This window comes from Mesocricetus auratus, unplaced genomic scaffold (genome assembly GCF_017639785.1).
Source record: "Mesocricetus auratus isolate SY011 unplaced genomic scaffold, BCM_Maur_2.0 Super-Scaffold_100011, whole genome shotgun sequence".
Classification (NCBI taxonomy): Eukaryota; Metazoa; Chordata; class Mammalia; order Rodentia; family Cricetidae; genus Mesocricetus; species Mesocricetus auratus.
In genome coordinates, this window is record NW_024429195.1 from 49,741,687 (window position 1) to 49,754,176 (window position 12,490).

General features: G+C 49.0%; 1 protein-coding gene across 1 annotated transcript in view; it reads left to right on the forward strand.

Annotated features, from left to right (window-relative positions):
* Rassf3 (Ras association domain family member 3) overlaps positions 1–12,290 on the forward strand; it is a 57,646-nt gene extending 45,356 nt beyond the window's left edge. The window contains exons 2-5 of the mRNA XM_005079790.4: positions 7,629–7,736; positions 8,021–8,258; positions 8,675–8,784; positions 9,688–12,290. Coding sequence (XP_005079847.1) covers positions 7,629–7,736; positions 8,021–8,258; positions 8,675–8,784; positions 9,688–9,825 — 594 coding nt within the window. The 3' untranslated portion in view covers positions 9,826–12,290. The remainder of the gene's footprint in view (positions 1–7,628; positions 7,737–8,020; positions 8,259–8,674; positions 8,785–9,687) is intronic.
* Positions 12,291–12,490: the final 200 nt, after the last annotated feature.

The window sequence follows — 12,490 nt, forward strand, 5'->3', positions numbered from 1 at the left end:
ACTTTAACACGTCAGCTGTTCCATTGCTCTGCTCCCAGAGAACTTATTTCTTGGGGAGTGGGGAGTGTGAAACAGGTCTCTGTGTAGCCCAGGCTGGCCTGGATCTCACAGAGATTCACCTGCCTCCCCCCTGAGTGCTGGGATTAAAGGCGTGCGACACCACGCCCAGTGAGAGCTCGTGTCTCACCTGCACGGATGCACCCCATCCCGGACTGTAGCAGGAGGCACCGCTCCAGAGGCTAATCTGCAGGCTTAGGTACTTCTCTTGCAGCTACTGCCAGATACAGCAGCTTCATGGAGGAAGGGCTTATGAGTTCAAATGGTGAGGGAGGCATGACAGCTAGCTAGAGTCACTTCCTGCGCAGTGCCCACCAGGAAGAAGGGGGGGGCAGTGCTTAGCTGACTTGTCGCTCAGCTCAGTGGGATTTGCCCACCTTCAGGGTGGGCCTCCCTCCTCTAACCCTCTGCAGGCACTGTTATACACACAGTGTACCTCAGTAATGTCTTCCATGGTTTCTTAATCCAACCAAGCTGACAGTTGACACTAACCACCACGCCCCACCACGCATTGTTTTACTTCCTCGACGGAGCCAGGCCTGGCCGGAATATGTTTATAGGAGTCAGGGCCTGAACTCGGTTCACCTTAACTGGCCCTGAGTCCCATTCGCAGCCGGGGCCCACTGCTCCAGGAAATGTGCTGTCTTAGGATGGATGCTGCTGGATATTTTAGCCTGTATGAAATCATAAATTGTTCTGTGTGTGTGCCCCTGGGTAATCCAAGCTCTTTAGACGTCAGTGGGCAGTAGCCTGCTTTCAAAACTGGAGGTGCGATGAAAAGTGGGAATTCATGATTTCAGTCTAGTCTGGAGAGAAAGCACTTGTCGGCCCGGTCAGGTCACCTTCTGATGATGCAGGCTGTTCCCAGACCTCACCGTGTGCCGGAGAGCGGTGTTGGAGAGCCACGAGAAGGGGTGGTGCAGCACATACTGATTGATGGTCTGCCTTCCTTGTTCCTTAGCAAACCTTTTTTCCCTCCAGCACCCGTAGGAAGAAGGTCTATAACTTGCTTATTTGTCTTTCCTCTTTTACATTTTGTCTAATTAATATTTGTGTACATGTGTGTGTTCATGCGTGTACACTAGGCATGGGAACACTCCCGTAATGACACAGGGTAGAGGCCTCCCTCGAGTATGTTTTGAGACAGGGTCCCTTTTGATTTGAGACCACCCGTCCAGGGACCCTCCTGTCTCTGTCTCCATCTCAGCACAGGAGCTCTGGGGTTGCAGACTTGTGCCTCCGTGCCCAACTTTCTGAGGGCTCTAGATCCCGACTTGGGTCTTGAAAGCTTGCATGGTGAGCATTTTACCCACTGAGCTGTTTCCCAAGTCCCTCGTTTTATAGATCCTATGACCTACATCCCTAGTGCTGCCTGCGGTGCCAAGCGAAACCACAGTCAAACATTCAGGCGTGGGCGGGGCACAAGGAGTAAGGCAACTTCACCGGCTGTTGGCCAGGAAGAGGCGGAGATCACAGCTGCCTCTCAGATCTTGAAAGGAGCTTGGCCCAGAGCTTGGCATCAGCGGGCACTAATAAATAATTGTCTGATGATGACTTCTGTCGTGCCCTCTGGGTTGTATGAAGCATGTATTGTCTTTGCACATTTCACATAGATGAGAAAGCCAAGGCTCAGGGAGAGTTTGCATAACTTTCTGTGGTGACACAGCTAGGATGTGGCAGAGCCTTGATTTCAGACCTGAGTGTCTAGACCATAATTCACATCCCTTCACTAAGCTAAAACAGAGGTAGTGATTGTGCGGATCTTTTTTTACCCTCTTTTTTGGTGATATTTGGTCATTGTGGTTTGAGCTTTTGTTGTCCAGTGGTGTAGCTTCACAGTTAACCAGAATAATATATAAGCGGTTCACAGATCCTCTGGACTTGTAGGGTCTGTGTTTGGAAAGCCTGACTCATGAGCCTATGGGAACACACCTTGGGTACAGGTACTCCATGTCTGTGAGGTGGGTGTGTCCCTTCTGAGAAAGCTCACCGGTGAGAAACCAGCCTGGAAATATGACCCCACCCAGGAAGCAAGGCTGACCCAAATTGTGCTCTTGGGGCACACTGGCTGAAATGCCAGGGACCAGTGTAGAGACAGGATTTTGCATGGCAGAGCTCTCCCTGTGGCCTCAGACAAAGATGACTTGTAACCTGCCCTGCAGACGCTCTGGGGTGTGGCACCAGCCCTTCCCTGGCTGCCAAGAGCAGTAACCATGCATTATTCACAGGCTTCTGCCCTGCCCTTCCCCGTCCCGCCCTTCAGTGGGAGTCCTGCGTATAATCTGTGCTGTGCCACGCCCACCATGCCATGGCTTTAACCCTGCCTTCGCCTCTTGCCCTTTTCCTTCCCATCCCTTTGCCCTGCCTGGGTTGCATTTCCCTCCCTCCTGCGTGGTTGTGGGTGTGTTTGAAGAGGGATTCGTCCCTGGGTTGGCAGACAAGAGTCTCTCTTAAAGCCTTAAACAATCAGAACCTTTTCCAAGGTAGGGGTCCTTCTCCAGTTCAGACCCAACCAGACATCAGTGTCACCCCCAACCCCCAATCTGTGCAGTCCATGCAGTCACGCTTGAATCAGGTGACTTTGTCAGACACATTCAGCCTGGATTACCCAGAGGTAGAGACGGCTGCTGCTTCAGTGAGTCCCATGTCTGTCCACCCATCCCCCACCCCACAGGCACAAGCCTGTATGATTGGTACGTGAGTAGACACCCCCATTTTCTTCTTTTGAACCCAGCTCTGAAATTCTCTGCTCTCCTAGGATTTACTGTCAGGTTGATCTTCGAATAATGAAGTCCTCAGCCCAGAAGGGGTCTTGTAAATCCTGGGCTCCAACTCTCTAGAAGCCTTCTAGTCTTTCCTTGGCCTAATCTCTGAGAAGTAAAGATAACTGTTATGTAAGAGTTCGGTCTGTGCTGTGTGGGTTATCCTGGGGACATGGTTCTTTTGATCTGCCTTACAGTGCCTTGGGTCTCTGGTTCCAGAGACCTAGGGGCTGCCTCCAAGCCTGGGAATTGACTAATTTAGCCCCTTCTTTGCCCCTTCACCTCTTTTCCTTAGGATTCTCACCCAGGTGAAGCCCCAGGATACACACGCAGCGCTGTTTATGTGCAGCTAGTGGTCTGGGGACCTAAGCCTCCTTGATTCCTTATAAGGAGCCAAGTCCCTCCTTTGGACTTACTAGAGAGCAGCATCAGATTAGATCTCGGAAGAGAAGACATTTTTGCTGTTAGGTCACAAGCTCTTCAGATGCAACCTACTACAGACTGGTCATCTAACAGGAAGTGAGCGAACAGACCTAGAAGGGTGAGCGAGCCCCAAGGCCCTGTCGTAGACTAGGGAACAGAGCCCCCCTGCCGCCCCTCACTGCTGGAATGCTGTGTTTCTCCTGTCTTACTACCCTTGTCACCCCACGCCATTAACGCCATTAACGTGGGGCTTGTTTGCAGAGCTGGGGTCAAACGCAAGGCCTCGTGCTTGCTACCACTCAGCTGTTTCCCTCTTTCGTTAAAGACAGGGTCTCACTATGTAGCCTAGGCTAGATGCTTCCTGAGTGCTGGGATTGTAGGCCTGTGCCAGCACACCAAGCTATTCTTTTGGTTTAGTTTGGTTTGGTTTTTCGAGATAGGGTTTCTCTGTGCAAAGGTCTTAGCTATCCTGGAACTCACTCTGTAGAAGAACGAACAAAGATCCTCTGTCCTCTGCCCTCTGCCCTCTGCCTCCCAAGTGCTGGGATCAAAGGTGTGTGTCACCACTGGCCAGCCCAGGCTATGCAATTCTTACTATACCCGTTTTAGAGTAGTATCCCATCTGAACCTGGGTGATGTCTGTTTTCAAATTCAGCCAACCATTTGCTATGTGTACTGAGTGTGCACAGAATGGCCTTTTCTCGCTAGTATTACTTTCTCGATGCAGTGCCAACTGTTTCTAGAGCACTGACGTTGTATAGGCATGGTAAATAGCCTGGAGACGATTTAAGCTGTGTGAGAACAGATGCCTAAGTAATTGGCAAATCTTGTGCCATTTCTTTTATAAGGGACATAAGCAGTTTGCTATCTATGGAGGAGGCAACGTCCTTTACCCTGTCTTCTGTGGAAGAATTGTATATTTGCCTTGAAGAGCCCCTGGGGTGTTATTACTTACAAACTGAATATGTAGACAAAGGCTACCTCATTTCCCTGGTCAGCTGTGGCCATTGACTGATTAGTTGTCAGCTGAAACGAGAATTGAGGAGAAATGGGCTATATTTTAATTAATTAATTAATTAATTTATAGGCATGGTTTCTCTGTGTAGCGCTGGCTGTCCTAGAACTTGCAATGAATGGCCTCGAACTCACAGAGATCTGCTTTGCATCCTAGATACTAGGATTCTTTAATCCTGTACCACCATGCCCAGCTCGGGCTACATATTTTACATTTCCTTAGAATTTTTTTTTAGAAAATCTTAACCCACAGTAACAACAAATGTTACAGGGGTGGGGTGGGGTGGGAACTACATTGATACTGGCAATATTCCCAAAGGTCTTTCAGGCTTGCCCAGGGGGCCAAGGAGATGAGCACGTTGCCGGTGTTGGTATTTCTCCAGTCTTGCCTGGGTTCTAATCCTGGAGACTGTGCCAGCCACACCAGTGTAGAAACTGAAAATTCGGTCGGTTGATATCTGTTACAGTTGTTAGGGCCTCAGAGCCTTTTTATATTCTGGATGGCATTCCGCCCATGGGTTCTGTAGTGGCCATTCCTGGTGTATTTATGCCACTGCCACTTGGGGGATCACTCATGGAACAGCTGCCTGCCTGGAGAGTATCCAGCTATGAGCATGGTGAGCTTCTCCTCTCTCTCTCTCTCTCTCTCTCTCTCTCTCTCTCTCTCTCTCTCTCTCTCTCTCTCTCTCTCTCTCTCTCTCTCTCTCTCTCTCTCTCTCTCTCTCCCTCCCTCCCCTCCCTCCCCCTCCCTCCCCCTCCCTCCCCCTCCCTTCCTCCCTCCCTCCCTCTTCTTGAGGCTGTCCTGAAACTAGTTCTTGTAGACCAGGCTGGCCTCAAACTCACAGAGATTGCCTACCTCTGCCTCCCAAGTGCTGCGACTAAAGGCATGTGCCACCACAGCCTGGCTGAGTATGACTGAGCTGGAAGAGGATGTCTTCATACTTTCTTTCTTGGGACAAACCATCCGAATGTAATCGGTCCCGAAGATGTTTAGTGTCACTTTTTCCAGTTTACCCCTCGAGTTTGAATCTGACTGCACACATGTTCTTTGCATTTTCAAATGTTTGTCTACACCAGAGCCTTGGAGACCTATCCAGTTTAGTGGAAATGACCTGTAGGACCTGGAGTAAGATAGAGCTTGGCGGGGATGCCTTTGGCAGAGCCTATTAACTCTGCAAACCTCTCCTGTTACTTCTCCATTCCACAGAGAGACTCTACCTGGAGTGGATTAAACGAAGTCTCCCACATGGAGACACGGACAGGCGGCTAGACAGTTGAGCTCAGGAGAGTTGCTGGGCTTTGGGACCAGGTCTCCATTCAGCATCAAACTTTCTTCACTTCAGGCAGGTTAATTCTCTTCCTAGAACTCAGTCTTACCTGGACACTGAGTAATTAAGCCAGCTTTGCCTGGTAGCTAGGAGAGTTACGTGTGACCCGGTTGGGTGCCTGGTGTCACAGTGAGGCATTGTGACTGCATGGCTGCACCTGTGTTGTCTTTGTTAGGGTTTCCATTGCTGGGGTCAGACTCTGATCAACAGGGCCTTGGGGCTGGCTCACCCTTCTAGGTCTGTTTGCTCATTTCCTGCTAGATGATGAGTCTGTTGTAGGTTGTATCTGAAAAGTGTGTAGCCCATCGTTCCAGGAAATCAGGTCAGGAACCTGAAGGTAGGAACAGATGCAGAGGCCTTGGAGTAATGCTCAGCTTGCACGGGTGTAGCACCCAAGACCACTGGTGTAAACTGGACTGCCCACTCGCATCATTCAGTCAAGAAAACGCACCACAGGCTTGCCCACAGTTCTGTCCAGTGGGCGTGCTTTCTCAAGTGACGTTCCCTCTTCCCAAGTGACTCTACTGTTGAGTGAAGCCTTTTCCTTGCCAGCCGCTTTGGTTTTTCCCCACCAGTCGCCTGGGCTCTGCCGCGTTGTAGTCCCCAAATAACACACAAGACACTGTATTAATTATGAAGCTGTTGGCCTTGCTTGTTTCTTACTGGCTAGCTCTGACTTAAGTATTTAACCCATCTAAGTATTTCTCTTACTGGACGGACATCTTACTTCTCTGGTGGGCTACATGATGACTCCCTGTGTTTCTCCTACCCAGAGTCCTCCTGGACTCCTAGTCCCACCTATCTTGCTTCCCTATTGGCCAACAGTGCTTTATTGACATATACACAGGACTTCCCCATCACTCTACCCTGTGTCAATTTGATATAAAACAAGGTAGGACATGGGATCTTTAGGAGGTAAATTATTAGTGAACTCTAAAGAATCATGAGAGAATTTAACGGGTCAGTATTTCCCCTTTGGGGTTACAGGGAGAGAAGATGTGGGGAGGAGTGGGCAGGGTGGTGGGTGGAGGGGCCTGGTCACTCGTATCTTGGCATAGGGACCATTTGGGACTATTTGGCAGTTAAGTTACCCTCTGGTGGTTGTGTATAATTTGACACGTCGTTGATGCTGCTGCTAGTTAATTGGCACTTACTTCCTGCTGTGTTTGCTGCTAATACATGCTGGAAAGACCATGACATCAATAAAGTGTGCTTGGGAGAAGCTCAGGACGTCCATTTTTAAATATTGTTTGAAGCTGGACGCAGTGACTACAGCCAGGAGGGAGAGGCAGGCAGATCTCTGTTAGTTCCTGGCCAGCCAGGGTTACATAATGAGACCCTGTCTCAAAATAAACATGTGTCTGGCTGTGGTGGCGCTCACCTTTAATCACAGCACTCAGGAAACAGAGGCCCATGGATCTCTGTGAGTTCGAGGGCAGCCTGGTCTACAGAGCAAGTTCCAGCACAGCCAGGACTATATAGAGGAACCCTGCCTAAGAAAATAAAATAAAAATAAAATAGATAAATAAACAATTATTTGAAGTGGAAATGTCCAGTAGCTGGTACTGTGCCAAATGATTTTTTTGTTTTTTGTTTTGTTTTTTGAGACAGGGTTTCTCTGTATTGTTTTGGAGGCTGTGCTGGAACTTGCTCTGTAGACCAGGCTGGCCTCGAACTCCCAGAGATCTGCCTGCCTCTGCCTCCCGAGTGCTGGAATTAAAGGTGTATGCCACCAATGCCCGGCATGCCAAATGATATTTTTGCAGAAGGAAAACTTACCAAAGACAGATTTGCAGATTAATATTTAATGAAGTCTTGTTCTTAGTTGCTGGTGGATTGATTTCGTTATCCTAGGAAGACCAGTGTGGGAAATGAGAACCATACTTGGTGGGTGAGCCTGGTGGGTTTGAAGTTAGAGTAGCCATGCGTGTCTCAAGGAGAAATGCGCCTGGCCACTCTTCTGTGGCGTGTAGAAGAACCCTGGTTTATCAGCATTTTCCCCTCTGTAGCTGTTCATGCGTGACATAATTTGTTTTTCTTCTAGGATGTGGAGAAAGAGAAGGAAACTCACAATTACCTCAGCAAAGAGGAAATCAAAGAGAAAGTCCATAAGTACAATTTAGCCGTCACAGACAAGCTGAAGATGACCTTGGTAAGTACTTCCTGGTTCAGTCCATGGTCAACAGGAAAATAGGGTACTTTTGCAATTTTCTAAATTTAATCTCTTTGCAACTGAGGTTGAAAGTCAGGATTAGGTTAGTGCAGGGGTGGGAGGCACCTCAACTCTCCACCCTGGGCAAAAAAGGTGAAATTTGGGTTGGTGAGAAGTCTCTGAGGGCGAAGCCACTTGTGGAACAAGTGTAATGATTCTTGGACTGCACCCTTTCCCTGTCCTGCTGACCCCCCCACTCAGTGTGACCTCTCTTCCATCTTCAGAATTCAAATGGGATTTACACTGGCTTCATTAAGGTGCAGATGGAACTCTGCAAACCGACGCAGACCCCTCCCAACCCCGGGAGACCCCCGCCCAGTAACAGTGACTGTGTGAACACACTTCATATCAGTAGCACAAACACCGTGGGGGAAGTGATCGAGGCCCTGCTCAAGAAGTTTCTGGTGACGGAGAGCCCCACCAAGTTTGCACTTTATAAGCGTTGTCACAGGGAAGACCAAGGTATGTTGTCACCCTTGCAAATGAGACTGGTCTGTCTGCTCTGTGTGTGTCTCTTGTATTCATTGGAAAGACATCTGATGGATGCCGTGTCAAACTGTGTCAGAGCCCAGGGACAGACTGTGGAAGCCACACTCTGTCATGGAAGATCTTTTTGATTACTGGCTGTGTGCAGTTTTGAGTTGAAGAGTGGTCGAGGGGCTTTGTAGCTGCTGTATGTTGAAGACACGTGTGGAGGATTTGCTGGCGTACCCAGAAGGGACAGTTTGTTCACTCTGGGCCCTTGGTGTTAGGGTGAGAGAGCAGTGATATAGAGGTCTGGGTGTGGACTGTTGCTGTGCTGTGATGTCAGGATGGCGGGGGCACTTGTCTTAGAGTCACTGGCATCCTCTGTAATACCCCTTTGTCGTCTTTCCCAGTGTATGCCTGCAAGCTCTCCGACCGGGAACATCCACTCTACCTGCGTTTGGTAGCAGGACCCAGAACCGACACGCTTAGTTTTGTTCTTCGAGAACATGAAATTGGAGAGGTAAGAGAGGAACTGTTCACAAAGGCATCTGAGGGAGCAGGAAGGGGTGAGATTTTGAATCGCCTCAAATAAACCCCAAGTTAGCATACAGCATAATTCTCTTAGGACATTTTATTGCCATGTGCTCCTCAGGAGCTGGAGGAAACAGCAGTTCTTACTCATCGCCGTTCAGAGAGCAAATGTCAGTCACCTCTTCCCGGCCCACATGACTGATCCAGCTGGGCCTCCCCTCTGCATCTGCTACTGAGACTCCAGGCCAGTTTCCTTCTACAGGGAAATAGAGGAAATCCGCTCCCCTCTTCATCTAGCCCGGGACCCGGGAGTACTGTTTGCAAGAGCATCCCTGTCTCTCCAGGGACGATGGACCGGGTGTCCACTCAGAAGCACTTTGGGCTGCCCTGTACATCGTCTGGAACTCTCAGTGGCCCCGGACACACTCTTCAGGCCATGTCCCCAGACGTCAGAAGTGTGAATTGTCCTGTGAGGCAGTCAGTCCCTGAAACTGGGCGAACAGGCGTGCTGGCTTCGACATCAGGAGACAGACACTGTGTTTAGATGGGAGACAAGACCTGAGGCTAATCTAATTATTCTACCCTTCCACTCAGAGTGATCTATAAAGTGATACTAAATACTTCCTTTAAAATCATCATCACCAGAGTGGCGGTGTCACGAGTCTTTAATCCCGGCACTCGGGAGGCAGAGGCAGGCCATGGTCCCCTTTGTTACAGCCGGTGTTCTGCAGGGCTTGCTGCCACATGCTGAAGAAGCAGCGTCCAGAAGGCTGAGGCAGGAGGACCTGGGTTCAAGGCCTTTGTCTCTGCGGGTGGGGGCGTGGGGTGGGGGACTGGAGCCATCGTGTGCGGGCTCTGAGCTAACGTGGCCAATCCCTCTCTGCCCCCACAGTGGGAAGCCTTCAGCCTGCCAGAGCTGCAGAACTTCTTACGCATCTTGGACAAAGAGGAAGACGAGCAGCTGCAGAGCCTGAAGCGGCGCTACGCGGCCTACAGGCAGAAGCTGGAGGAAGCCCTGGGTGAGGGCTAAGGCCGGGGCGTCCCGCCAGGGGCACAGCTCGGGACCTGTGGGAGAGCAGCGTCGTCTGCTCAGAGAGCTGATGTCGCGCCCCGCTGTGCCAGGACCTTCCTCTTTTCCCTCTAGACACAGCTCTCAAAGCCTGGTCACACAGCATCCTGCGCCTCACGGACTGGCACAAGGGACTCTGCAAGCTTGTCCTGTCTCGGCATGGCGATGCTACCTCTTGCAAGCTGTGAGCCTGTGGTCATCAGGCACGTCCTGGATTGCTTGGAAGCATGGACTCTGGCTTGATTTCCTGTTTTCTTCTAGTGACTTTGGTTATGTGATTTTTGTTAAGCTTCAGGGTGGGCAGATATTAACAAGCAGCCTTTGAATACTTGTCCTGTGGTGGAACTACCTGCTTGGTTTTCTTCTGTCAGAACAGTGTGTCCCGTGATCTGGAAGACCGGAATTTAGGATCTCTGGGGGGTCGGGAAAAGAGTTTGTAAGAGTTTTGATGAAGAATGCAGAGCGCACGTCGGGAAGGGAGAGGAGAGGAGAGAGCCCATGGCTTGGGCAGGTGGCATAGTGTCTGAGTTAGCGATAGAGGAGGAAGGTGTATTTGTTTGTCAAGGAGTTAAAGCATCCAGGGTTCATGTTAGGTCATTTTAAGATTGCTTGATTTGCTAGGTAGCTGTAAAGTGTGGGGTCAGAGCCAAAGGGCTGGGAGCTAAGTCCAAGAAGGGATCCATGAACTGCTCCTGACTTGTGGTGGACTGATGTGGACCTCCTGCTGCTGGACCTGGTCTCTGCACACCACTGTGCTGGTATGCAATGGATGGTCTCCAGGTATAGCGTCTCTGTGTAGGTGGAGCCTGACCATGACTGATTTCCTATTAAATGTAAGTTATTTCCCCCCCAGACGTTGTTCTCAGAGTTAAAATGGAGTTTAGGTAAGGGCAGCTGTCTTCCCTTCACCTGTTAGCTAGAAGATGTGTCAAGCCCAGGGCTCACAGCAAACTCTGTGACAATCACTCTCTTGTCCTTTCCTGCCCCCACCCCCAGCCATCCCTCTCCAGAATTCTTCCAACCTAGAAGACAGGGATGCTGATTAAAGGCCCAATCCTACCACATCCTTGCCTATAAGAGATTTGACTAAGGGCCCCAAAGAAGGAGTCCACACCCAGCTGACTGCACACGAGGCCTTCATTGTGGGACTATTTTAACAGAAGTGTGTTGCGTCTGCTCCTTCCAACCAAAGAAATACACGTGCAATAGAAGCCTTCCCGGGGACAGGCGGGCCCAATCGCCTCATTTCCCGCAGCAGCTTGCAAATCCGAGAGCAGAGGGAACAGCGAGCTGGGCTTCCGGAGGGGCCTTACAGTCAGTCTGTTTTTAGTCTAGATAGATTTTGCTGTTGTTTATAAATTCCCAAGGAATTGTTAACTCGGTGACACTTAATGGATTCTTTTGGAAATTCCAAGGTGCTCCGGCTATTTGCCTTTCTATGAACCGTGCCTTCGACTGAGTATCTGTCCCTTCATGGTGGCTCTCCTGACTTGTCAGAGAACGGCATGGGATGGGGGAGGGGGCAGATCCAAGCGTGGGTTGTGTACCACAAGCTCCAGAGACAATCATCTTCTAAGCTATTAGGAAGAGTTGGGGAAAAAAATAAAACAAAAACAGTAGAACTAGCTATAAAATATGAATGGCACATCTTGTTTAATTTTGCATGTAATTTCTTTTTAGCGCATCAGTGAGGTTTTAGTGACATTGTCACCCAACACTTTGCCTTTGTTGTTCAGGGAATGCCTTCATGGTTTCTGTACTGGTTTTACTATTGAGACTGTGGCTTGGGATTGTGTTTGCTGTCGCCGGCCATCTGGTCTTTTAATTACTCCTCCCAGTAAGCTTAGAGTTTGTGAAGCGTTAGTTTCTCAGTTTAAGACCCTGTTAGAACCTAATAGTAGTAGCTGAGGGCTGTCTGTGAATTTTTTTATTTTATTTTATTTTTTTACTTGAAGTAGAGTGTGTGATGCAGGAATCCTTATCTGTATTCATCCGAACCTTGGATCACTGTCCTGTACACTACACTTGTGACTCGGGAGCTTGACTGGATTGAAGATCTGCCAGTTCCTGGCTCCTGAAGACTGCTGCTCTCCCAAACACTGGCTCCTGCAGCAGCCTTTTCCAAGCATAAAAGAAGAAAAAGCCCCAGAGGCCAAAGATCTGTATTTGTAACCATTGTTTGAAGCCTTCTGTAGAATGAAACGAAGCTTTGCTGGAATACTGTTTTTCTCTCCAGAATGTGATGGTACCAGAATGGTGTTAAATGAAGGGCAGAGTTGCAGGGGAGCATTTTAAATCTAGATGTTAAAAGCTATATTTATAATGTTGATGAGTTTGAGTTTTATTTTTATAGGGAAGATGTTTCTCCCCTGAAATTGTGTCTGGAATGGCAAAATTGTTTCTATTATTAAAAATTGAAATCGTTAGTTGATATTCGTATGCCTTTGTTTATGAATATATATATATGTGTGTATATATATATATATATATATTCAATTTTGGAACAAGCTTTTTGGGGAGATACGTACCAGAATTCAGTACTGTTCACAGGATTTTTTTGTTTTGTTTTCTAGGGAGGGGCACATCATTCTTCCAAATACCGTTTTTTGTTTCCTTATCCTAGCCC